Source organism: Camelus ferus, chromosome 9 (assembly GCF_009834535.1).
Source record: "Camelus ferus isolate YT-003-E chromosome 9, BCGSAC_Cfer_1.0, whole genome shotgun sequence".
NCBI classification, from domain to species: Eukaryota; Metazoa; Chordata; class Mammalia; order Artiodactyla; family Camelidae; genus Camelus; species Camelus ferus.
Window position 1 is genome coordinate 43,851,775 of NC_045704.1, and position 23,565 is coordinate 43,875,339.

Below are 23,565 nucleotides of genomic sequence, written 5' to 3' on the forward strand. Positions count from 1 at the left end.
CCTATCCTGTGAGTATTCAAGAACAGAAGCCCCTCCATGCTCCCCCTCAAGCCCTTCCTCCACCCCAAGGCGGACCCCCACGCTCACTCACCCTTGCGCGCTTACGCCGCCTTCCCCAACCGAGAAGCGCTTCCGGCGTGCTTGGCACGCCTGGAGAGCGGGCGAGGTGGCAAGGTGGTCGCTTCCCCTGCCGGCGGACCGAGAAGCCGAGTCAGTCAGCTGGGCCTGAGGGCAGGGGTGAAGCCAAGCCGTCCAGGCCCAAGGTGGGGTGAGGGGGCGGCGGGCAGAGGTGCTCCGAGGGCCCGCGCTTCTGCGCTTTCCCCCCTGGCCCTGGCGGCTGCCGTCCCGCCTGGCAGGGTGGGCTGTGGCTCCGTCCTCCGGCCCCCAGGGGGCAGCGCGGCGTCCTCTGCAACTCTCGTTCCCGCCCCTGCGGCCAGGAGGCGGTGCCCGTCGACGCCAAGCGGCGTGCCGTACCCGCCGTCGAGGCGGCGCTGTGGTACATTCGAGGACTCTGGTTGTGCGGACTGCCAGGTTAGCGATTGCCCTCGGCGCGTCCTGGGTGCATGAGCATAGCTGGCGGGCTGGCGGGCGGGCGGGAAAGAGAGCGGGTGCGTGAAACCCCTGCTCGAGGCCAGGGCCAGGCTGGGCCTGCTTGAGCAAGAGCACGAGGAGGCGCCCCGCCCACGCCGTGAGCGTCCCACCCGCGCAGGCCCGCCCAGCATGGCGGCTGATGAGCGTCCGAGTGTGGGGCGGACTCAGCGAAGGCCCGTGTGAGTGCAGACCTGTGGGCCCTGAGCGGAATGCGGACCCCTGCCGTTCTTCCCTCTCCTTAGGCCTGAACTGCATTTCCTCTGCCTGTGTGGGTACCAAGACTGGCACCTCCTGCTGCCTAGTGCCTTCTGCCTGTGTTTTCCGCCGAGCCCTACCCGACCATCTTCAATCCGTTTCCTGGGTGAACTGAGGCCTCAGTTCACACTGTGGGCTTAGCCCCTCTCCCACTTGACCAGAGCAGGCCCACCCTTAAGGGGAGGGTGATGGAAGGGCCCCTGGAAGATGGGGATGAGTCCCCAGACTCCCAGGGCCATGCTACTGACTGGAGGTTTGCTGTGTGCAGTTTCAGAGATGCCTGGGGTGAGGGGGAACCTACTCCCCAGATGCAGGTTAAAGACCCCAGTCCTCCAAGACCACCAGCAGGGGCAGCCCAGGGTGAAGGGCTACAGGGCAACCCTTTGCCTGGTGAACTTCAATCACTCCAAGAACAGATGGCTGCAGATGGGTCAGGGGATGGCCAGAGAGGCACATTAGGAGGCTCCTCAGTCCAGAGGGAGGAACCAGCCCCCTCTGGAGTGGAGATCCTCCTTTACCCAGTGTCCTCAAACCTCCATCTGGCACAGGGTGAAAATGACAGACAAGGGGGAGGCTTGGCAGGGGACTCATTTTGTTTGGATCCTGTGGGGTTGGACAGCGACCCTGTGGACCTTGGAGACTTTTTATCTGAGACGTCGTCAGAGCTACTGGAGGCAGGTAAGAAAGGCTGGGCCAGGGAAGTCTTGAAAGGGAGAGAGAGTGCCTGGAGATGGATACCAAGACTTGGGGAGGACTCTTGACCATATTCAGGCTAAAGCCTAGGTCCAGGTAGGGGTCTCTGGGTATGTGGCCCAATGTAGACCCAAGCCATTTTCCTTCCCAAGACCCCAGAGGATCCAGGCTCCCTAAGCCCACTGACTACCTCCTGGCCCAAGACCTTGCCTGGGAGCTGCTTGCCAGTGGCATGGCTGCCATGCCAGGTAGAGGGGAGTGACTAGGGGTGGTGGAGGTGGGCTGACTTGATTGTGAAGGTGTTCACTGTTTTCTCCCCACAGGGACTCGGGATATAGAAGGCCGGGCAGTGCTGCTTCTGTGTGCCCATAACTCGGCCTGGCTTCACCCCAAGGGTAGCAGCCATGAACTCATCCGCCTCCTGCTCTACCTGCAAAACATCCCCAGGTTGCAGGGAGGAGGTTGGGGGACAGAGCCTGAGCTAGGAAATGGCAGGGCTGGGAAAATAGATGCTGAACGGAGTCTTCCCCTTTAGGCCCAAAGTACAGGCACTGGGACTGACTGTGCTAGTAGACGCTCGAATTTGTTCCCCGAGCTCTTCCCTCTTCTGGGGGCTCAGCCAACTGCAAGTGAGTACAGGATTGTAGCTCCCCCTTCCCCCAATCATTCCTTTTGTATAGGGTTGGGGGCAGGGCTAAGCTCAGATTCCTTGCAGGAAGCAGCCCCAGGGTCAGTGCACCAGGTACTACTGGTAGGAAAGATGCCTGAGGAGGCGCCTTCAGGGCTGCAGGTACTGAGTCATTTTGGCCAGGGTGGAGGTGGGGCGCTTCCCCACCAGGCCTGTGTCACTACACTCTTTTTTCTGCAGTTAAAGCAGCTGTCGTCTCATCAGAGCCTGTTGACCCACATTTCCACCTCAGGATTGCCCACTTCACTGGGAGGAGGCCTGCCTTACTGTCACCAGACCTGGCTGGACTTCCGGATGGTCAGTGCCACTGGGTAGAGCATAGGGTGGATAGGTAGGCAGTCTGGGCGGCAGAGGAGCCTCTCCTGGGATGGCTTGAGCAGTGCAAAGCTGGCTGCAGTGGTCTGGGATCTAAAATGCTTGGGACCAGCACTGTGTACTGCCCTGGTCACGCCTGCCTCTGCTCACAGCGTCTGGAAGCCCTAATGCAGAGCTGCCAGGTAGTTTGTGCCTTGCTCCAGGGGGCCATTGAGAGCATGAAGGCTGTACCCCAGCCCATGGAGTCTGGGGTGAGTATTCCCTCTCAACACTTCCCAGAATGTTCCCTGTCTCCCTCCACTTCTCCCATGTGCACCACCACTGCCTGTTGCCCTTAATCACAGGAAGTCACCCGGCTGCTACAGCAGGCACGGGTCCTGATGCAGCATGTGCTAGACTCGCCACAGCTGGCATGGCTACAATGCCAGGGGGCCTTGGACTTGGCATGGCTGAAGCAAGAGGTCCCAGAGGTGACCCTGAGCCCAGACTACAGGTAGGTGCATGCCCAGATCTTGCCCAGCCCATCATATCCCATGCAAAGGACTGAGCTGGCTGGCTCAGAACCAGCAGGATTGTGGTCCCAGCACAGGGTGGAGTGGAGAAAAAGCACCTGGCAGGGGTTCTAGGACATATTCCATGTACCAGGCCAGCTGTGGATGAGGTTGAGGAGCTGTATGGTCGCGTGGATGGATTGTTGCACCAACTGACCCTGCAGAGTAACCGGCGAGTACAAGCACTGGAGTTGGTCCAGATGTTGGAGGCCGAAGAGGGCAGGCTGCACCAGGTGGGAACTATCTGCCCAGATGGGCCTCATCTCTAATCTCAAGCATCATCCCTACAGCAGCTCTCCTTTCCCTGCTTGTGCTCCTCCAGATTGAAGTGTGGCTACAGCAGGTGGGCTGGCCAGCACTTGAGGAGCCAAGGGAGCCCTCACTGGACATGCTGCTCCAGGCCCAAGGCCCTTTTCAGGAGCTGGACCAGGTTGCCCAGGTGAGTTTGGTCACTTGTTCATTGTGTAGGTATTAGGGCACTTTTCCAGGGACTAGGAATGCAGAGTGGGTGAAGGCAAATCTATCCTTCGCTATCTTGGAATTTACCGTCCAGCAGAAAGGTCAGTTGTAGTCAAAGATTCAAAATCATGTATGTGTGTTTTTCCCAGGTAAAAGCTCTGGAGAGGAGCAACACAGGTGATTCTACTCAAGTGTGTAATAAAGTCCTGACCCAGGAGGGGTGTTGGGCAAACTTTCTTGAGATAGTGAATTTTGAGCTGAGAACTGAAGAATAGGTTAGGGTTAACCAGGCAGAGGAGGGTTAGGGGTAAGAAACCGTAAGACTGAGGAGCAAAAGTATGTGAAAAAATCATGTGAGAGGAGAGAGTATGACTTGCTTGAGGAACAATAAGAAGGATAGGATGAAATTCAGGGTAGTAGAGGGAGGGAGAGTGGGGTGAAATGAGATAAAATGGGGCTGGAAAAGCGGTCAGTGGCCAGATTGCTGGGCCTTATACTAGTGTACAATTTAATCAGGAAAGTCATATAATCAGAACTATGTTCTAGGAAGATTACCTTAGTTTCTGAGTACAGTGACTTGGAGGATGGACATGAAGAGTCCATTGAAGAGGCAACTGAAGTGGTCCAGGTGGGAGTAAGGCTTGCTCTGGCCAGGATGGTGGCAGAGGAGGTGGATTTGAGAAATTGATGAGATTCTTTGGTGGATACATATGAGAGGATAAGAGAGAAGGAGGTTGCAAAGATGGATAGGTACTGTTCCCTGAGAGAGGGTTCTTCTGGGGGCGGGGTATTTATCAATCCAGTCTTGGGTGTGCTTTGGGAATGACCATGAGGGAATGAGAGGGAGCTCAGAGAAGAGATCTGAATGTAGAGGGTCACTTGGTGGTTGTGGGCGTGTGGATGGTATTTTAAGTGTGGTCATGCAAGAGAGAGTGGACTGTCTTCAGGGGCACCAGCGTTTAACAGCCCCGGTAAGGATTGGGGAGCAGGAAGAGGAAGCGCCAGAGAAAGCCAAGGAGAAACAGGAGAGTGGGGAGGGATCACCGTAGCTGGGGGAGAGAGGGTTGGGTACTGCTGAGTGGTAGAGTCAGAGGAGGTCTGAGCAATGCTAGGGATGGGGATGGAAGTGGAGTTGAGGTTAAAAAGCAGTGATGAGAATAACAATTTCTCCAGAAAATTTGACTGCAGAGAGGGGCACAGAGAGAGACAGTAATGGGTGGGAGGTGGAAGGAAGGTCTTTAATCAGAGGAGAGTCTTGATGATGACATGTAGACATCCGTGGAAAAGACCTGGGTTCCAGGAACTAGACTACAAGACCTGGACCTGCTGAGCCCAGTTTCTGTCTCTAGGAGCAGGTCAGGCGAGGGGAGAAATTTCTGCAGCCACTAGTTGGCTGGGATGTGGCTGAACTGGGTCCCTCTGGGGCCCGCTTTCTCACCCTGCAAGCCCAACTGACTGACTTCTCTAGGGCTTTGGCCCACCGGCGGCAGCAGCTAGCAGATGCTGAGAGTCTTTTGCAGTACTTCAAACAGGTGGGTGAGGGCCCCATCCCTAGCTCCAGGTGGTCAGTGAGGCCAGAGGGGTGCCTGTTCTGCTCTAACACAGTCTGAGCTTTGCTGGATATCTTGCCTATTTTCTGTCCTTGTCTTTAGTCTGACCCCAAAATCCTGCCACTGGGGATGCAGCCTGGGGCCAGCATTCTGTGGGGGTGGAGGGTGGGTAGAGCAGAGGGCTTGGCAGTCTTAGTGGAATCCTTCTTTAGCGCCTGTCTGACCTTGGTGTTGCAGACCTCGACATGGGCTGAGGAGGGGCAGCGGGTGCTGGCAGAGCTGGAACAGGAGCGCCCAAGGGTTGTGCTGCAACGGCTGCAGCTGCATTGGACCGAGTACCCTGACTTGCCTCTTGCCCACTTCCGAAAGATGTGGGCTCTAGCCACAGGGCTGGGATCTGAGGGCATCCGCCAAGAGTGCCGCTGGGCCTGGGCACGATGCCAGGACACCTGGCTGGCCCTGGACCAGAAGCTAGAGGCTGCTCTGAAGCTACCACCGATGAGTAGCACAGCTGACCTTCGTGTCAGCCGGGTTTCGGCTGTATCTGCCCCCTCTCCCCTGAGGAAGGCATACAGCCTTGATCGGAATCTGGGACTGTCTCTCAGAGAATCTGCCCACCACTGCCACTGTGAGGCCATTGTGGCTGCCTGCCACAGACCAGAGACTGGAGGTGGTGCCCAGCGAGGGTCATGCCCCACCGTGCCTCCAAAAGGCAGCTCTGACCATAGGAGCCTTAACAGGTACAGGCAGTGGGCAGGGTGGGGAGGGTAGTGACGAGACAAATGTCTTGGGTCCTGACTCCACCTACCTGGTAGGCTCCAGCTAGTGCTGGCGGAGATGGTGACTACAGAGCGGGAGTACGTCCGTGCTCTTAACTACACCATGGAGAACTACTTCCCTGAGCTGGATCGCCCTGATGTGCCCCAGGGCCTTCGTGGTCAGCGCGCCCACCTCTTTGGCAACCTGGAGAAGCTGCGGGACTTCCACTGCCATTTCTTCTTGCGTGAGCTGGAGGCCTGTACCCAGCACCCACCCCGGGTGGCCTATGCCTTCTTGCGCCATGTAAGCCCCACAGGCCACACTCAACAAAGAGCTGTTAGGCACATTTTTGATGCCAGGCCCTATGATGAATACAGCTATGAGTGGGACCAACAGGTTCCTGTCCTTCAGGGTACTTTTAGTTTAGTAGAAGAGACATAAAAGTGAGAAAAATAATTCCAGATTGTAATTGGGGTTAGGAGGGAAAAAACCAGGATAGGTAGATGATTGTGAGTTAGTGGCAGAGCAGGGGTATCCCCTTTGCAGAGAGCAGTGAGAGAGGCCTCTTTGAGGAGCTAATGTTTGAGCTGAGGCCAGAGCGAGGGGCCGGAGTCAGCATTCCATTCAGAGGGGAGATCAAATGCAGAGCCCTAGGCAAGAAAGAGGCCCAGTGGTCAAGGAAGAGATAGATTAGTGTGGCTTAGTATCGTGAGCAAGGGAAGTAGTAGTCGTCCAAGGCTAGGTGAGACCAAGGCATTGTTCTCAAAACTGCGGGAGGAACAGAGCTGTATGCAGTTTTTCTCCAGAGGGCCCGTGGGCAAGCCCTTCCCTGTACAGTGCCTGTTTTGCCACATCACCCCTTATTGAAAGCAGGGCAGATTAGATCTGCAGCGGGGAGGCCTCCCTGGGACCTGTCTGTTGGCACTGGCCCTTCCAAACTGAGTGCTCTGGCCCGAGGGGGCCAGACATTGGATGCTGGCTCCTTTGCACCAGGCTGAGCTGTAAATTTTTGCAGAGGGTGCAGTTTGGTCTGTACGCACTCTACAGCAAGAATAAACCACGCTCTGATGCCCTGATGACCAGCTGTGGCTATGCCTTCTTCAAGGTAGGTGAGCCTCAGACTGTAGTGGGAGAGAGGATGGAGCAAGTAACGTGAAGCCCCCTGACAGTCTCCTGTGAACCTGGCAGAACAAGCAGCAAGCGCTGGGGGACCACCTGGACTTGGCCTCCTACCTGCTGAAGCCCATCCAGCGCATGAGCAAGTATGCATTGCTGCTACAGGAGCTGGCACGGGCCTGTGGGGAATCCATGCAGGAGCTAAGTGCCCTGCAGGCTGCCCAGAGCCTTGTGCGTTTCCAGCTGCGACATGGCAATGACTTGCTAGCCATGGATGCCATCCAGGGTTGTGATGTGAGTTGTCCCAGCTGCAGTGGACAGGGGAAGTAGGTGTGAAGGGAGGGGGCAGAAGAGGCTGGGCACCCACTGGGTCCCAACTTGGCAGGTCAACCTCAAGGAACAGGGGCAGTTGGTACGACAGGATGAGTTCACGGTGCGCACTGGGCGCCACAAGTGCCTGCGTCGCATTTTTCTCTTTGAGGAGCTGCTGCTCTTCAGCAAGCCTCGACGAGGACCCACAGGCATAGACACATTTGCCTACAAGCGCTCCTTCAAGGTAGGCCCACCTGACCCTACCTTGTGCCCACTGCACCCCCAGTGCCTCACCAAGCCCCTCTCCTGGACACACAGATGACAGACCTTGGCCTCACTGAGTGCTGTGGGGATAGCAACCTGCGCTTTGAGATCTGGTTCCGCCGCCGCAAGGCCAGGGACACCTTTGTGCTACAAGCTGCCAGCTTGGCCACCAAGCAAGCTTGGACAGCTGACATCTCCCGCCTGCTCTGGAGGCAGGCTGTCCACAACAAGGGTGGGTCCCTGCCCCTGTTTCACCCTACATTTCCCTCCTTGGAGAGCTTATATTGTCCCAGAGGGGCGCCAGGGAGGGTCTAGGGACCTGGAAACACTCGGGAGTGGAGGAAAGGTCTGTCAGCAACATCCAGTGCGGGGGAAAGAACTCCAAAGTCAGGCAGTCCTGCTGTCACTGTCTCAAACTGTGGAGACAGTATTGATCTCTGTCAGAAGCCTCGTCTTTAAAAGAGGAATTATGACACCTGTCTACAGGATTGTTGCAAGGAGAGAGCCTGGCACCAGAAAGGCTCAGTGCACAGAACGGTCTGCTGGGTATGGCCGTACAGGAGAGTCTTATAAGGGAAGGGGTAGATAAAGGACCAACTTGCTGATGCCCAGATGTCCACTCTCCACCCAGAGGTGCGCATGGCTGAGATGGTGTCCATGGGCGTGGGGAACAAGGCCTTCCGGGACATCATCCCCAGCAAAGAAGCTATCAATGACCGCACCATCAACTATATCCTGAAGTGCCGAGGTAGCAGGCAGGCTGTGGTGGGTGGAATGAGGAGAGCTGCACAGGAGGCAACGTGGACCTTTGTCAGCCTTAGCCTGTGCTGCTCTCGGGACCTTGGCCCAGCTGGACTCCGGCCTGTCCCAACCTGACCTTCTTTCTCATGCAGAAGTTCGTTCTCGGGCCTCCATTGCCGTGGCTCCATTTGACTATGACAGCTCCTACCTGGGGGCCTCGAGTTCCCTTCCTGGAGACCCTGCCTCTTCTTCTGTACTGGGGTCCCTCAACCTGCATTTGTACAGAGATCCAGCTCTTCTGGGTTTAGGCTGGCCTCTGTATTCCACCAACTTCCCAGAGGAAGCAGTACTGGAGGCTGAAGCTGAACTGGACAGCCAGCCGTATTTGAGTAGGCCTGGGTTTGACCAAAGGCAGGAGGGTGTGGCTTGGGGTCTGGGCCTTGTGTGCTGACAGCTCACCCAGTCTCCCTTCCTAGCTCCTGAGGACTCCGAGGTCTCATCCCAGTGCCTGTCAGCCAGTGGCTCCAGTGGCTCAGACAGCAGCTGCATGTCAGGACAGGCCCTGGGCAGTGAGTGCCATTTTGCCTTATACCCACTAGCCCTTCCTCAGTGCTGCCTGGGCCTATGGATGCCTTGCCTTTAGGTGGAGATGGGGGTGATGGGTCACAGCCATTCTTCAGACACCCCACCTGGACCCCAAGCTGGGGAAATAGGTGTTCATGCTTAGCTTGGCCCTGCAGGTCTGAACCTGGAATTGAGGTGGGCAGTGGATCTAGCAGCCTCTAGATCCAAGGAACATCACCTCTCTTGGACGGGATCTGCTATGACCAGGCCATGGCTGGCACCTGGGTTGCCTCCAGCCTACATGCACAGCCGTTTTGACTACTCTTTCTGATGTCTGTGCCCATTGGACAGACTGGCAGGGACAGCTCCAGGGAATGCTGGCTGCAGAACCTGAATGAGCACCCTGATCCTGGTTTCCTGGCCCTGTGACCCCTTCTTCTGCCCCCATCTCCAGCTTCCCCCCGCCATTGCTCCCACCCAGAACAAAGGGTAGATATTTGTTTCCATGCTTTAGGCTGGTGGGGCATCATGTGGCTCTGGTAGTGACTGGGCTACCCCAAGTCAGGAGGAGCACAGGTGGGTAGCCACTGCTTCCCAGTACCTGATGTCAAAGCCAGGCTCCCCAAACTTAGGAGCAAGCTTATCCCTATTGTACTCTTTCCTGCCCTGGCTCCCATGGCCCATCCCCTTCTTTCCTGGGTCACTTTGGTTATATTGACTCATTGCCTTTGGAATAGCTTTCAGTTAAGTTAACTAAAATTATTTCACTCATTGTAAAGTCTTTAGTGTCTCAGAGAGAAAGACTAAGGCCTTGACTTGTGATTTATTCTTTATTTGTTTATAATAAAAAATAGACTGACACTCACCCTCGAATGGGCACATGCATTCTGGGGACGTCCCCAGTTGAAATGAACCTTGTCAGTGGGGTGGGGCATATGTGGGGACAGCATCTCTGGGCACCTTAGCCCTCTTGTAAGTACTTGCTCAGGATAGAGTAAGAAACAGACTTAGACAGGCCCCTCTGGATGAGCAGGTCCACACAGCGGCCATATTTCCTGGCGAAAGGCAGCGTGAGCTGGAAGGAAAGACTGGTCTTATCCCTGATTTCCTGGCTGGTTGCCTACTCTAGGTTTATGTGGACAGGGTCCTCCCATCTGGGTGGGGGGAGGGACAGGACAAGGCCAGCTAATGCTCTAGGGCTCAGTTCTGCCTAAAGGTATCTTACAGGCCTGTGGCTAGGAGTGACTACCAGGGAATAGAGCACAATGACCAGAGGGTCAAAAATGCATGTTTTCTGCCACTGGTTTTCTACTTCCTGGTTGTAGATGCTGACTTCACCTTTCTAATCAGTAGACTAGGCAGAGGCTCGTGATTTTGGCGTTATCAAGTTGTTATAAAAGGTGTTATAATCACTCGATTACAGCAATACTAGATTAATGAGAAAGTAGCTAAATCTTTTTCACCTATAGTGTTTAAAATCTGAATCCTAAAATTATTTTAAGGAATCAGAAAACAGAAACAAAAAACTGGGTCATTCCTTTACCCTCATTGAACATTTTCTTTGTAAAGACTGCTTTAAAACAACTTACTTATAAAAGAAATGTATGAAAGTAATGACATCATGGCTAAGTAGGCAAAGTTGGTATTACTCATTGAAAATGTCTGATTCCCAATAGTTTCTCTGATTTCAGCACCCTAAAACTTTGAGCTCGTATGATATGCTTCCCTGAGCAGGGCCAGGGTTGTTAGTGATGAAGGTTAAATTGGTATCATTGGAGGAATACTACAAAAACCAGTGGCCTGAATATTGCTTTTTGACCACTCTGGATTGGTAATTTGAGCCACTATTACTCCTTCCCGGGGACAAGGGACTAGAGGTCTTGTTGCCTTGTCTCGCCTTCTGGGCAGCACTGGCCTGGCTCTCATGCAGCAAGACAGTGCCCATCTGAAGCATCCAGAAGGTCGGCATTACCAGTGGGGTGAAAGTGGCCCTCACCTCCACCCAACTGTACAGGTGTTCCTGGGTGTGCCGGTCATCCTTGAAGCCAGTGATGGAGAGCAAATCCACCACAAACTGCTTGGGGCTGATGTGCAGGGTCTGCCGGAAGAGCCCATGATCAGGCAGGGCTGGGGGCAGCTGTCTGACACACATTTGCTCCCAGCCTCTCAGAGTGGGATTCAGAGCAGGGGCTTCCCTGGGCCTGCAGGAGCCTTAGGGGTCTGGAGATACTGTCATTTCAAACTGCCTCTTGGCTAAGGCTCAGTCCAGTTGCTGCTGCCCTGTCTTCCTGTCATTGCCCTACTTGCCACCCTTCTGCCCCTGACCTGGTTCTCTTTACTCTTCCTCCCCCCGACCTTGGCTTGCTTCCTCTGGCCTTGCCTCTTGTTGTGGAGGCAAGGGGACAGCAGAGAAAGAACGGGCTGGGGCCTATCACACGTACCCACAACTGGTTGGCTAGGGAGACCATCTTGGCTGTGATGACTTTGGGGTCCTTTTGCCTGATGGAATCCAGAATGATGTCAGTCAGGAATCGGTGACATTTCTGTGCATAAAACATCTCTTCCCAGGACAGAGAGAAGCTCAAGAATATCACCTCTGTAGAGAAGAGAGTAGGGTGGCCACATCTGCCATGACTAGGTCCTTGGAGCCAGCCTGGAGTAAGGGGAGAGGTGCAGGGCTTCCATGGCAGACTACATCCATGAGGTACCCTGGATGGGGGCTCAGGCATCTCTATAAGAAAACACAGGATCAGGTGTGGCTCCAGAACCTCACCTCGGGGCTGGGGGCTGGCTGTAGGCAACATGTGCCTGAGGTTGTCCATCTGTGTGGTGTAGATGATGCTGTCCTCAAAGAACATGCAGGAGCCATCGCTACCCACCACCGGGGGGTGGGTCACTTTGAGGATGACCCCTATGCTGTCCACCTCACTGGCCTCAGGCAGAGACTGCTCAGGGGCAGGGCTTTCTGTGAAAACAACATAGGGAGAGGGTTCTTCTTAAGCCACTTCAGAGCCCAAGCAGGGAGGAGACCTCTGGCAACAGACCACTACAGTAGTCACTAGTCTTCTAGCGGTTGTTGTCTCCACCTTCTTGGAAGTGGCACCCTGGCCTGGCAGGGGCCTGTCCTGGTCTTCTCTCCTCACTGACCTGAAATCATTGCAAGCCAAATCCTACACTTCAGCAATCCAAGAACTTTCCAAATTCCTATTCCTGTTGAGCTAGGAGTGGTATTAAATAGAGCTGATAACAACCCAGCAGGGGCTTGGAAATCTTTGTCAAATTATAAGAGGACCTTTTTGGGGGAATCCTTGATGCATGTTCACTTTGAAGAGTATGCTTGATAGACCTACTTGGGGTTCACAGGCAGGGCCCAAGAAGGCCCCTCTAAGCAGGGCCTGAGTCACAAAAAGGGAAAGTGACAGAATACTATAGGAAGGACTCTGAGGGAGCAGAGGAAACTGTCATTAACAGTTAGTTCACTTCCCTGGGCCACTCTGCACCTACACACATACACACACACATACACATACACACAAACCCTCCCTCCTCTTTTTCATCCCACCTCAGTAACCGTCCACCTGGTTACAATCACCTGCCAGAAACCTGCCCCCTCATTGGCTTTATCCTGTCCTGCTTCCTTCAACTGCCTAGCCTGTTTCACCTAGAATGACTTCAGCACTTCTAACACTTACCCTCCTTCTGCTGTATTTCCTCTGCCCCTGGAGCAGGCTTTCTAAATGCACACCTGACTGCTTGCTCCCTTGTTTAGAATTCTTCAGTGGCTGTCCATTCCCCCTTAGGATCAGAACAAAGTATCTAGGTCCTGAATTTGACCCACGAGACCTGTCCTGATTCCTTGTCTTCAGCCTTATCTCCCATCACTTCATGTGAATCCTGGCCTCCAGATGTGTTTCCACCAGCACCTAAGGCTTCTTATTCCTTCCCCTGCTGACTCCTCAGCCCCCAGCCTCTTTTGTGCTGCTATCACTTTATAGGCACCTCTCTCAAGCTGCCAAGCCATGCCAGTGTGCCAGTCATTCCTATGTCTTCTGCATGGCATCAGTGAGTGCAGGGTTCTAGTCCCTCTTAGTCACTAATTAACTCTGTGGTCTTGGCCACGGTTTGCCTCTGTTGTAAATGCGACTTAGGTCAAAGATGGGACAGGACTCACCTCTCTCCTTTGGCCTCTGCTTTCCCCAGTCCTTCAGGGTGATAGCCCTTTTCATGGGGAAGTATGGCTTAAAGGTTGGTTCTGGCTCCTTGTCTTTGGCTCCAGCCCCTGCCTGTGGGCCTGCATCCTTCTCTGAGGCTGTGGAATGGCCTTTCCAGGAAGCTGAGGTGCTGGGCTGGGAAATAGCCTCACTTCCTGAGGGGAGCTGCAGGGTGACCTCCTCCAAGGAGCTGCTCTGGGGGGCTGGCAGTGGCTGAAATTCCCACTGTTTACAATTGACCATGTCCCATTCTCTCACCAGGGAGATGAGTTTTTGCATGGGGGTGACAGGAGGGTCTTTGGTTTCAGATTTCTGTGTGAGGTTGACTGTGGTGCACTTCTTCTTGGGAGGACTCTCAGGGTGGGTGCCCCCGTGTTGAGGGTTGGCACATAGGCCAGGACAGTGTGAGGATGTGCTGGGATTGCCCGCCCTCTTGGCACCTTGGCATAAGGAAACCTGGATTGTCTGGGAGTACTGCTCAGCCTCCTCCATATGGCTGGACCTGGCCAAGGTTCCCTTGGCCTTGTTCCATGAAGTCCTGTCATTGCAGTCTTGGAATTCCATAGGTGTGCAGGCTGTGTTCTGGGGAGGGAGGGCACAGGAGCTCTGGGCATGTTGTGTTTCCACACTGAAGCCTCACCCAAGATCTAATAAGCTGGGTCTCCAAGACTTCACTTGCTTACCTGGAACAATCCCCCCCACCCAGAGTTCAGCCATTTGAGCTTTGCTCAGTATGAGTAGGGATGGTACCAGCCTAGGAGCCTCTCTCTCTCAAAAGGGACTTAGCATCTGAGGCCACATGCAGCCAGCACGTCCCTTGTGTCTCCCTCCAGGTTCAGAAACTAGTCACTGTGCTAGGAGCCATGCAGGCCCTGCTCTTTCATTTTGTCATGCCTCAGCACTGGGGCCTGCCCCTGAGGCCTGTGCTGGTGCTCTTTCAACACACCACCAAACCAAAGAAGGCTGGGACTTACTTCTTTGGCATCTCTACTGAACTCCACCAGTGACCCTGGCCCTTCCGTCACCACATGTAGCCTTCTGATGGGAAAAGCTTCTTCATTTTCAGATTCTTTTTCCTGGATCCATGACCTGCAGACTCCAAGAGGGTTTGGTTAGTGAGCAGAAGCTTCCACTAGTCCACTGACCAGGTCTGCCCTTTGGTTGGGAGTTAACTGTAAACAGCAGGGGAGAAAGGGGCTTTAAAGGTTTTATTTTCGTCACTGGCCAATCCTGGGCCTGCTCCACCCCCTTAACCCTAAGGAGAACAGGTCCTACTGGGAGGTGGGACTTAGGACAGGATTCCCAAGAAGAATATAAAGGCCCAAACTTTAGAAAATGGTGTCAGGAGCAGTTTCCTTACTTGTATGCCTCACATTGGACAAGGGCTTCTGAGAGAGATGGAATGTGGTATTCCTCCACCTCCTGGCAGAAGAGGGGCCATTCCCTGCAAATGACAAGAAGTCAGACTGGCATCTGGGGTGGGAATGTGGGTGAGGGTGTAAGTCTCCAGAGCTGGTGCCTTGAACAGCAGTTCACATGGTGGAAATAATATATCCTCCTCCCTGAAGGTTACAAACTTAAGTTTCCTTGTTGCAGAGGGATGGGGTTTCATCATATGATTTCCTTCCTTCACTTACTTAAATTCAGATGGCAAAAACAATTTTCCAAGTCTCAGGAAGTTGAGAACGTGTCGGAACATTTGGCCATCCCCGTGGATCAGCAGGGTCTGTCCATATGTGATCCAGTACACTCTCTGAGGGTTGGACAGCAGTTCTGGATACTGCAAAGGATTGGACATCCAGACTCGTTAGTCTGCTGGTTAAAGGGCTCCATCCTTATTAAGGAGCATGTCGGCCTTCTCTTGCTTCATTTTCCCAACCTTCCTAGAGCAGAGGCTTTGGGATTTCCATCTCCCTGTCTTGTCAGCCACAAGGAGCCATACTGAGGAACAGAGCATCCAGGGAGAAGAACATTGTCTCTGCTTTAAGTTTTGCTGGGTCCTAGACCACTCTCTTGAGGCATTTGGAACCCCACCCTTCCTCCTGCTTGGTCCAGGCCCCTCAGACTGGCCTTCCTATCAAAACTCCTGAAGGCCCTCCCAGCATAGCATGCTGCTCAAACAGTAAGAGCACTTAGGGCATGGAGTAGGGGAGGTCTTTGCTCTAAGCAGGTGCTGGTGGCTGTGTGAGGGTCAGGTGACAGGTTCCAAAGCAGCTCAGCCGCAGAAGCCAAAGGGTGAGGAAGGCAGCAATAGGCCAGCAGTACCTTCAGCAGGGTCTTCAGGGTAGTTGCATACCAGTGGCTTCCAACATAAACTTTGATGATCTGTTGGGGGGAGTACACAGTGATTTCTGCTGTCCACTCCTCATCTAAGGAAACCAGTGAGAGGAAACATGTCACATGGCCAGAAGGGAAACTAGGTAGGGAATTTAGTAAAGTATTACATGTTAAGACTCAATATTTTCATCATATTCTGTTGCCTACTCTGAGAAGCAGCAGAAATCCCTGACACCAACCTCTGCTGCTCAGGCCTTCCCTACAGCTCATCATAGGTTTCCTGGGTGGTGAGGGGGTTTGGAACAGCAGCTTGGAGGTTCAGCTGGTGATTCTGGGTTGGGGGAGGACCACCAACACCAAGAGCACTGCTGCTCTTCCTCTAACCCACCTCTTTCAAGAAAGCTTGGCTGATGTTCCTTTCTATCTATATTGCTAACTGTCTCTGATTTCTGGCTGAGTGTGTCCTGAGTGTAATTTTCCATGTGGCTACTTAGACTGGAACTAGGAGTCCCTCTGTATGTTTATGCTTATGGTTTGGCAAATATAGAGCCAGCCTGTCATCAAATTACTGTCACTTCTGCAGAGACCAAGCCTTGAGGCATGTCTGGAGAATGAGGCTTTATTCTGGGAAGATTAACTCATAACCCTTTTCCTGGGGGTGACTAGACATAGGCTTTGTTCTGGTATTTGAACCAGTTTCTAATGAACTTTGTAATGAGTGAAGAGTATATAACTAGATTATATAACCAAAAGGTAAGAGGTATATAATTAGATTGTGAACCCCATGAAGATAAGGACTGGGTCTGTTTTGCTCACTTCTGTACCCTTAGTATCATCTACTGTCCTGGTACATGGTAGGTGCTCAATAAATACTGAATGTTGTTGAACTATTAGCAATACAACATAATCTTGACCTAAAACACTTTTTGTTAGTAAACAGTTACAGGCAGCTGGTAAATAGTGTTGGGTTTGAACTCAGATTCAAACTCCAGTTCAACAGCAATCTGGTAATGTGAGCAAATTACCTCCCTGAGCCTCTGCTTCCTCTGTTAAATGGACCCAGGGACCATTCTTCCCTGGATGGCTGTGAGGACCAAATGAGCACAGTATCGGCTCCCAGAGCCAGAGCAGGCATACCCTTGGGGACCCACTCTGCTCCCCGCTGGGTCAGTCTGCACTGCTCAGCCTGTACTGCTTGAGGCTACTTGTGGGCTTAGGGTGGGGAGAGGTCACTTAAGATGAATGTTTCCTTTTAGGTGAAACTGAACAAATGTTAGTCTGGCTTTCCTTTCCTGTTCAATCTACATTCCTGGCTCTGGCCAGCTTCAGCTTTCCTCTCTGATCTCCAGACCCTCCCCTGATGCTGAATTCAAACCAAGAGGCTTCTTTATTTACTGAGCACATCCATGGGTGCCAGAGTCCTCGGCTCCAGATGAGTCTTCAGAGCCACTTTCATTGGCTCATAGGTGATGTCCCTCTTGTCCAGGAAGGCACAGAGCTCGTACACCTCAGAGATGGTCTCTGTCAGTGGCAGCCGGCAAGTCCCCAGCCAGTTCCTGCCAGAGGAAAGGGCTGTCACAGAGAGCCTCAGCACTGCACTCCAAGGGAGTTCAGCCTGTCAACTTTCCATGTCTAGAATGTCTTGCTCCCTGAAACTGACTCAGGCTTTTGGCCACTAGCATTTCCTTGGCTTTAGTGGAAATCTGATGATGTCTCATAGGAGGGTAAACTTAGACACATATTTTGGAGCTAAGCTTGATCTGTGTCAGCAAAGCCCTCTAAATTGACTAATTGCAAGCTTCCAGGCTCTGTCTCAGGTTCCAGAATCCATGCTAGGACCCAGCCACTCCATTTCTGCCCCCATAAATATCTGTCCAAGACATCTCAGTCACTGTATGGCAGCCTGCCAAGGTCTTGGGAGATTACTAATACCTTGCATGCCCAGGAAAGAGGCTGGGGGCCTGAACATCAACCCCCTCATCTCCAAAGGCACTTGTCTTTGCCCTCTAACATCAAGGGTTGGACATCTCTGAGAGAGATGAATGGTATGGGCCACAAAGGCTCCAAACAACAGTACTGGGGTAAGACAGTGTTTGGGGTTGTCTGACCCTCTCCACAGGGACTCAGGAAAACCCACTTCTACCTTTAGTTTTGGTACCAGTGTATTTTGTGAGCCTAAGAGAGTTCCTCTGCTCTGAACCTATTTACCTTTCTATAAAACAGGATTAGAATCCATGCCCTGCAACTGGCTGCCTTACTTAACATGCTGAAAGAGGACCCCGTTCCCTGTGATGTACAGTCTACTTCCATCCAGTGTGCTCTCGATGCGAAGTTGTCCCAGTGCAGAGTCTGGGTACTTGACAAGCAGACCCAGGGCCATCATGTACAATGGCTTCACAGACTCCAGGCCTGCTGCACGGCCACCCTTCCCAGGACTTGGAGGAGGACAGGAGGTCCGAGAACAGCCACCTATGCCAGAGAGAGAGAGAGGTGACTCCTAGACCCCTCATGGGTATAACTGTATTGGAAGCTTTGGGTCTTGCTTCCTACTGCTGCTTTGAATTAGTACTAAAGAGGCTTGGAGGGAGCTTATTTCCTTGCATAGGCAAATCTGGATCTGCTCAAAATCAGTATAATTTTTCTTATATTCAGTCAGGTCAAAACTATTTGTTGGAAGGTGGGGTGGGGTGGGGTTGGATTAATTTGCTGTATCAGTAACATTTGAATTTCAGAAATTTCAGTGTAACAGCCATCTAAACAGCCATCTGGCCCTAGCCTCTGCAGTAATCTCCCTTAGTTCCAAACTCTGCTCTAATTAACCAGGAGTGAAGAATGACATTCATAGCACAGAACCTGATGTGTGTTACAGGCCTCCCAGATTCACAGCCCCTGTCACTTCTGGGCAGAATTTTCCCCAGAGGCACACTGTGTAGTGAACTTTCAGGTTGGGTATTTGCATTTGCTGGCTCATGGGTAGAACTTTGTTCTCCTGCAGTGGGCACAGTGCATAGTCTGCAGAATCCTGTCCCAGTGGGCCAGTGGGCCAATGGGCAAGCTGCTAGATGATTTTCATGGGTTATCTCCAACCCTACAAGAGAGGTAGTGCTCTCCTCTTGTCACAGATGAGGAAACTGTCCTGAGAGGCTAGTTAATAGTTAAGTATCTTTCCCCAAACAGCAAAGCTAGGTGGAGTGGAGCTGGGATTTGAGGGTGACTGTCCATCTCCAAGGCTACCAGAGCTGTTTCCCTTAGTTATGGTGCTTTATAGAAGACAAAAAGCATGCTTTATGTTTGGAGGCTGAGGCAGTGCTTTAGAGCCTGTCCACAGGGTGCTTCCCTTCCATCTTCACCTAGCCCTTGTGCAGCAGGCACCACTCTACTCATCTCTCAGTGACCCATGTTCTCTGAGGAACAGAAGCCCTTGGGTGAGGGGTTTGAAGTTACACCCTCTGAAGTGTGTTTGTTAGAGCCTGGGACTGGCTCCTGAGAACTGCTGCAGGATGCCACCACCCCCAAATAGGATAGGACTCCATTTGCTTGGGGAGGAGGCTGGGAGAGCGGGGCCTAAGACAGGGAAAGGACTGATTCCCATGGGATGAATGAATGGTGACATGAAGGCTAAACTTCACACTCACATAAACTGTGCGAGACAGTTCTGTATATTCCCAGAATGCCAGCTGAGGCCACACTGAGGTAGCTAGCTCCTCGCAACGTGCACAGTAGCTTCCATAGACATGAAGGATTTGGGAAATGGGATGATGAAAGGCAATGTGAGGAGCAAACTGGAATGAGGTTGGGCCAGGAACTTGAAGGCCTGGACTGTACCAGGATCAGAAAGTGTCAGGAGCAGGCTAAAACGGGCACAGCAGCAGGGGTTTGAAGTAGAGGGGACAAGGAGATTTGGGGGTGGGTGGGATAACTGAAGCATTATTGGGAATTTGCCCAGAATTTCCCACGCCCCCCACCTATGCCTGGAAGAGGAAGGGTGGGAGTGGCAGGTGGGTGTTACAAGTTTCCAGTTGCTTACCACTTCCACAATGAGGACAGACCTCCCCTGATGTTGGGAAGCCTGCCCTCAGGCCCATCCTCCCTCCCCTGGACATTCTGGTTTCCCCACCCAGGCTGGGCTGAGCTACCTACAGCTCAGTGGGGAGGGCTGAGCAGACAGAGGGCACACCAGGTTTCAGGCTGAAATTCCTCTTCTTAGATTCTAAGTCAGCCAAAACACCCATTTCTCTCACCACCACCAAAAGCCCAAAGCGGTTGTGAGAGGGAAGATGTATGTTTTTGCCTTTTCTGGCTAAAGCCCAGACTGCCCAATGTCAAGGGGAGGGCAAGGTTCCTCTGCTGACATACCCATGTTCATCCGATACAACCTCACAGCTTCACTGAGCTCAGGGATTTCCAGAATTTCTACTTCTGCTTCTAACACATCTATGTTGGAGAAATTATCTGGTAGTAGAATCTTCTGTAAGCGGAGAAAATTCACTTGAAAAGCAAAGAAACAAAGTGAGTTAACGAGGTTATTTCTGATCTAATTATAGGTCCAGGTTTTGGCAGGTTTTTGGTGCTGCAACTTATCCTATACTCTCCTTGTTTTGAAACAATTTCTAAACATACCTGATTAGATTAGCTTTCAGTTTGTGGTTATCAAGGCCAAAGACCCCAAATTACTTTGTTTTCCTGCGTCTGAGTCCATGGCTTCCCATGGCCTAGCCTGGGGCTCCCACGCCAGGCCCTCCTGGTGAGCACACTGGCCCTGAGACTTACCCTGTGAATCTTGACCCAAGAGCAGGTCATTCCAAAACAGGGAGTTGTCTTGCCGCTTAGAGAAGGGCCTGGCCGAGCTTGGGCTGGCAGGTGACACTTGCAGTTTGTCCCTGCCTGGATTGCAGTGTGGGAGGCAGAGGTGGAGCCAATGCTAATGTCCTGTGTGAATCAACTTGGAGATTCAGAAGCACATCATAGACAACTTTCCAAGTGACTATGAATATGAAAGGCTGGGGTTCCAGGCATTTGGGTCCTAGTACAATTTGGGTATTTCCTGCCCTATTCAGCTAGGCAGCAGAAGCATCTTGGAATCAGTTCAGTTCACACCCTGCCAGAGCTTGTCCTGGTAGTGGAGGAAGGAGGCTGTCTTCTGTCCAGAGTTTAAGATCTCATCCCTACTTAGGCCACTAGCTCAAGTGGACAATTCTGCAATTATTCTGGGGAACCTTTCACCATCTACTCTCCTTCCCTTTTATTGTGAGTTTAGTGGAAGTGAGCGGGTAGGTACCATCCTTTGAAACAACCTTACTTCTTCATTTTATGGTGAGGAACTGAGGTCTGGAGCTCAGTTGGATAGGTAAGAGGCAGAACAATAAGATCAGCTGACTTTGGAGTCCAGCTCAGGGCCTTTCCCTTTATACCAACTATACCAACTCCTGTGGCCCCTGACACTACTACAGGTGGTTTCCAGTGCCCCTTTACACCCAGGCCATCCCAAAATGAACAGGCATAAAATAGCCCTGAGGCTAGTGGGAGTCTAATGCTGGGAATCCAATTGCCTCCAGGAAGGCTCTGTCATGCTTCCATCACATCTGCCCAGGGAAGCTCCTGAGGCTCCAAGCACCAAGCTGGGCCTCCAAGGGGTGTGGGTTTAGAAGGGGTGGATGGGCCCTACCAACCTGCCCCCCAACCCAATACCCCAGGATAGAGCAATCACCAATGAAGCGGAATTCGCTGCACTCGCACTCGATCAGGGCCACGGTCTCAGCCAGCCACAGCAGGTTGTCTTCGGTCACTAGGCTTGGATACTTGGCCACTAGGTCTAGGGGCAGGAAGCAGTAGTGTACTTCCTCCTCCGTGTCTAACAGTGGTGTATCCATGAGTCCCAGAGGTGCCTTATCATGTAGGCCTGTAGGAGGACATGTAGAGGGGTGTCACTCCCTCCCAGAGGCTAGGGCTCTCAGAGGCTGGCAGGGCTCTCACTAACCCAGGGGCCCCAGAGGAAGCTGGAGAGATCACCTGGAGATGGTCTTTGCCAGATGCCTCCTTTCTCTCACTCTTTTCAGATGTAACCCAAGGTTCAGCAGGAGTGTGGTAGGGAGCAGGGAATGGAAATCTATTTTTTTCTACAGTGAAGGGCAGCAGGACATGTGAAATTTTGGCTTATATATTCAAAGTTATTAAATTCATACTGGTTACTGTTTGTTTCTTTCTAATTGATCAAACCAACCACTGTGACCTACAGATAAAATAGATCCTTTTGACTCTCCCAAAAGCTCTAATCCCATCAATAATCATGAATGGCTGTTCTGGTGTTCCACATAGGTCAATCTGCTGCAAGGCACCCATAAGCCAGTGATCATTTAGGGACATTCCTTGTGTGGTGGTTAGAGGTGACTTGAGAGGATGGTGGAGTTCCCTGCTCTAGGAGGAGGTAGCACGCAGCCCAGCCTTGCCCAAGTGAAACCAGTATGCAGAGGGATGAATGGAGAGGAGAATGTTTAGTTCCAGTGAGTAAGCAGCCCTGGACAGGGAATATGGCAGGTGCAAAATCAAAGGAGATGACAGGAAGGTAGAGAAATCATCCAGAACTAGTTCAGAAATCAGGGCATTCTCTGAATTGAAGCCACTTCTGTTAGAATGAGGAGAAGGGAAGCAGGTGTGGGCTTCAGAAATGGTCAGCCTGTGGTTATACCTGTGAAAGCTGGGCTCTTTATAGGAAATTCTGAGGGTTTGCTGATACACTTCCACGTTCGCCAATAGTTCAAAGATGCTCTCTCAGCAACAGGTATGTCTGCAGGCCTCACACGTAGATGATGTTTCCCTTCCTTCAGATTATCTAGAGTCTATTAGATAAAGAAGATTATTTTGAAAATTCTACACCAAGTAACTATCTACTAATTCTAGGGTAAAATACCAGGAAAAATAGTATGTTATTTTGGCAAAGTGTTTTGAAATAAATTGAGTCACTCAAACACAAAAATGTAAAAATTTAGGTCTATAAGATGACATACTGATACTCAAAATCTCAATGACTGTTTCTTTTCTGATTTTGAAACAGTTTTTTCTGGATTATAATTTTATGTTGATTAATAAAAACTTATCTTACACAATCTGAAGAGTAATTTGTATTTATTTAATCACTAAAAACTTGAGATTTTTCTGCTATCATTTCCTCTCAAGAGTTCAGAACCCCTTTTTGGCCTGTTATAATTATTGTGATCTTCTTATTGTTTGTGCTCATCCTAATCCTGGAATATGGTATAAGTAGGGAAATGGGGGTGGCACAGGGTATCACACTCTTCTTTTTTTTCTTTCTTTTTTTATTGAGTTATAGTCATTTTACAATGTTGTGTTAAATTCCAGTGTAGAGCACAATTTTTCAGTTATACGTAAACATACATATGTTCATTGTCACATTTTTTTTCACTGTGAGCTACCACAAGATCTTGTATATATTTCCCTGTGCTATACAGTATAATCTTGTTTATCTATTCTACATATGCCTGTCAATATCTACAAATTTTGAACTCCCAGTCTATCCCTTCCCACCCCCCTCCCCCTTGGCAACCACAAGTTTGTATTCTATGTCTGTGAGTCTGTTTCTGTTTTGTATTTAATGTTTTTTTGTTTTGGATTCCATATATGAGCAATCTCATATGGTATTTTTCTTTCTCTTTCTGACTTACTTCACTTAGAATGACATTCTCCAGGGACATCCATGTTGCTGCAAATGGCATTATGTTGTTTTTTATGGCTGAATAGTATTCCATTGTATAAATATACCACATCTTCTTACCCAGTCATCTGTTGATGGACATTTAGGCTGTTTCCATGTCTTGGCTATTGTAAATGATGCTGCTATGAACATTGGGATGCAGGTGTCAACCTGAAGTAGGGTTCCTTCTGGATATATGCCGAGGAGTGGGATTCCTGGGTCATATGGTAAGTCTATTCCTAGTCTTTTGAGGAATCTCCATACTGTTTTCCACAGTGGCTGCACCAACCTGCATTCCCACCAGCAATGTCAGAGGGTTCCCTTTTCTCCACAGCCTCTCCAGCATTTGTCATTTGTGGACTTTTGAATGATGGCCATTCTGACTGGTATGAGGTGATATACCTCATTGTAATTTTGATTTGCATTTCTCTGATAATTAGTGATATTGAGCATCTTCTCATGTGCCTATTGATCATTTGTATGTCTTCCTTGGAGAATTGCTTGTTTAGGT

The 23,565-nt window shown here is 51.4% G+C and overlaps 2 protein-coding genes across 2 annotated transcripts in view; one reads left to right on the forward strand and one right to left on the reverse strand.

Annotated features, from left to right (window-relative positions):
• Nucleotides 1–487: 487 nt before the first annotated feature.
• Nucleotides 488–9,543, forward strand: PLEKHG4 (pleckstrin homology and RhoGEF domain containing G4). Its single transcript, XM_032486551.1, has 21 exons — nucleotides 488–531; nucleotides 834–1,524; nucleotides 1,692–1,787; nucleotides 1,863–1,986; nucleotides 2,075–2,168; nucleotides 2,255–2,329; nucleotides 2,408–2,524; nucleotides 2,695–2,793; nucleotides 2,887–3,035; nucleotides 3,188–3,326; nucleotides 3,416–3,532; nucleotides 4,902–5,084; nucleotides 5,340–5,842; nucleotides 5,918–6,164; nucleotides 6,877–6,966; nucleotides 7,050–7,271; nucleotides 7,363–7,533; nucleotides 7,608–7,785; nucleotides 8,185–8,301; nucleotides 8,447–8,683; nucleotides 8,771–9,543. Exons 2-21 carry the CDS (start codon nucleotides 1,035–1,037, stop codon nucleotides 8,935–8,937), a joined length of 3,615 nt encoding a protein of 1,204 aa, XP_032342442.1. The 5' UTR covers nucleotides 488–531; nucleotides 834–1,034; the 3' UTR covers nucleotides 8,938–9,543.
• Nucleotides 9,544–9,674: 131 nt separating this feature from the next.
• Nucleotides 9,675–23,565, reverse strand: part of KCTD19 (potassium channel tetramerization domain containing 19) — a 28,763-nt gene continuing 14,872 nt past the window's right edge. Inside the window, exons 3-16 of the mRNA XM_006180625.2 lie at nucleotides 22,032–22,182; nucleotides 21,054–21,245; nucleotides 19,703–19,834; nucleotides 17,605–17,815; nucleotides 16,742–16,902; nucleotides 15,335–15,438; nucleotides 14,707–14,849; nucleotides 14,430–14,513; nucleotides 14,044–14,158; nucleotides 13,030–13,651; nucleotides 11,632–11,823; nucleotides 11,300–11,454; nucleotides 10,855–10,956; nucleotides 9,675–9,933 (exon numbers count right to left, since the gene is read on the reverse strand). Of these exons, the coding sequence (XP_006180687.1) occupies nucleotides 9,820–9,933; nucleotides 10,855–10,956; nucleotides 11,300–11,454; nucleotides 11,632–11,823; nucleotides 13,030–13,651; nucleotides 14,044–14,158; nucleotides 14,430–14,513; nucleotides 14,707–14,849; nucleotides 15,335–15,438; nucleotides 16,742–16,902; nucleotides 17,605–17,815; nucleotides 19,703–19,834; nucleotides 21,054–21,245; nucleotides 22,032–22,182 (2,478 nt within the window). The 3' untranslated portion in view covers nucleotides 9,675–9,819. The remainder of the gene's footprint in view (nucleotides 9,934–10,854; nucleotides 10,957–11,299; nucleotides 11,455–11,631; nucleotides 11,824–13,029; nucleotides 13,652–14,043; nucleotides 14,159–14,429; nucleotides 14,514–14,706; nucleotides 14,850–15,334; nucleotides 15,439–16,741; nucleotides 16,903–17,604; nucleotides 17,816–19,702; nucleotides 19,835–21,053; nucleotides 21,246–22,031; nucleotides 22,183–23,565) is intronic.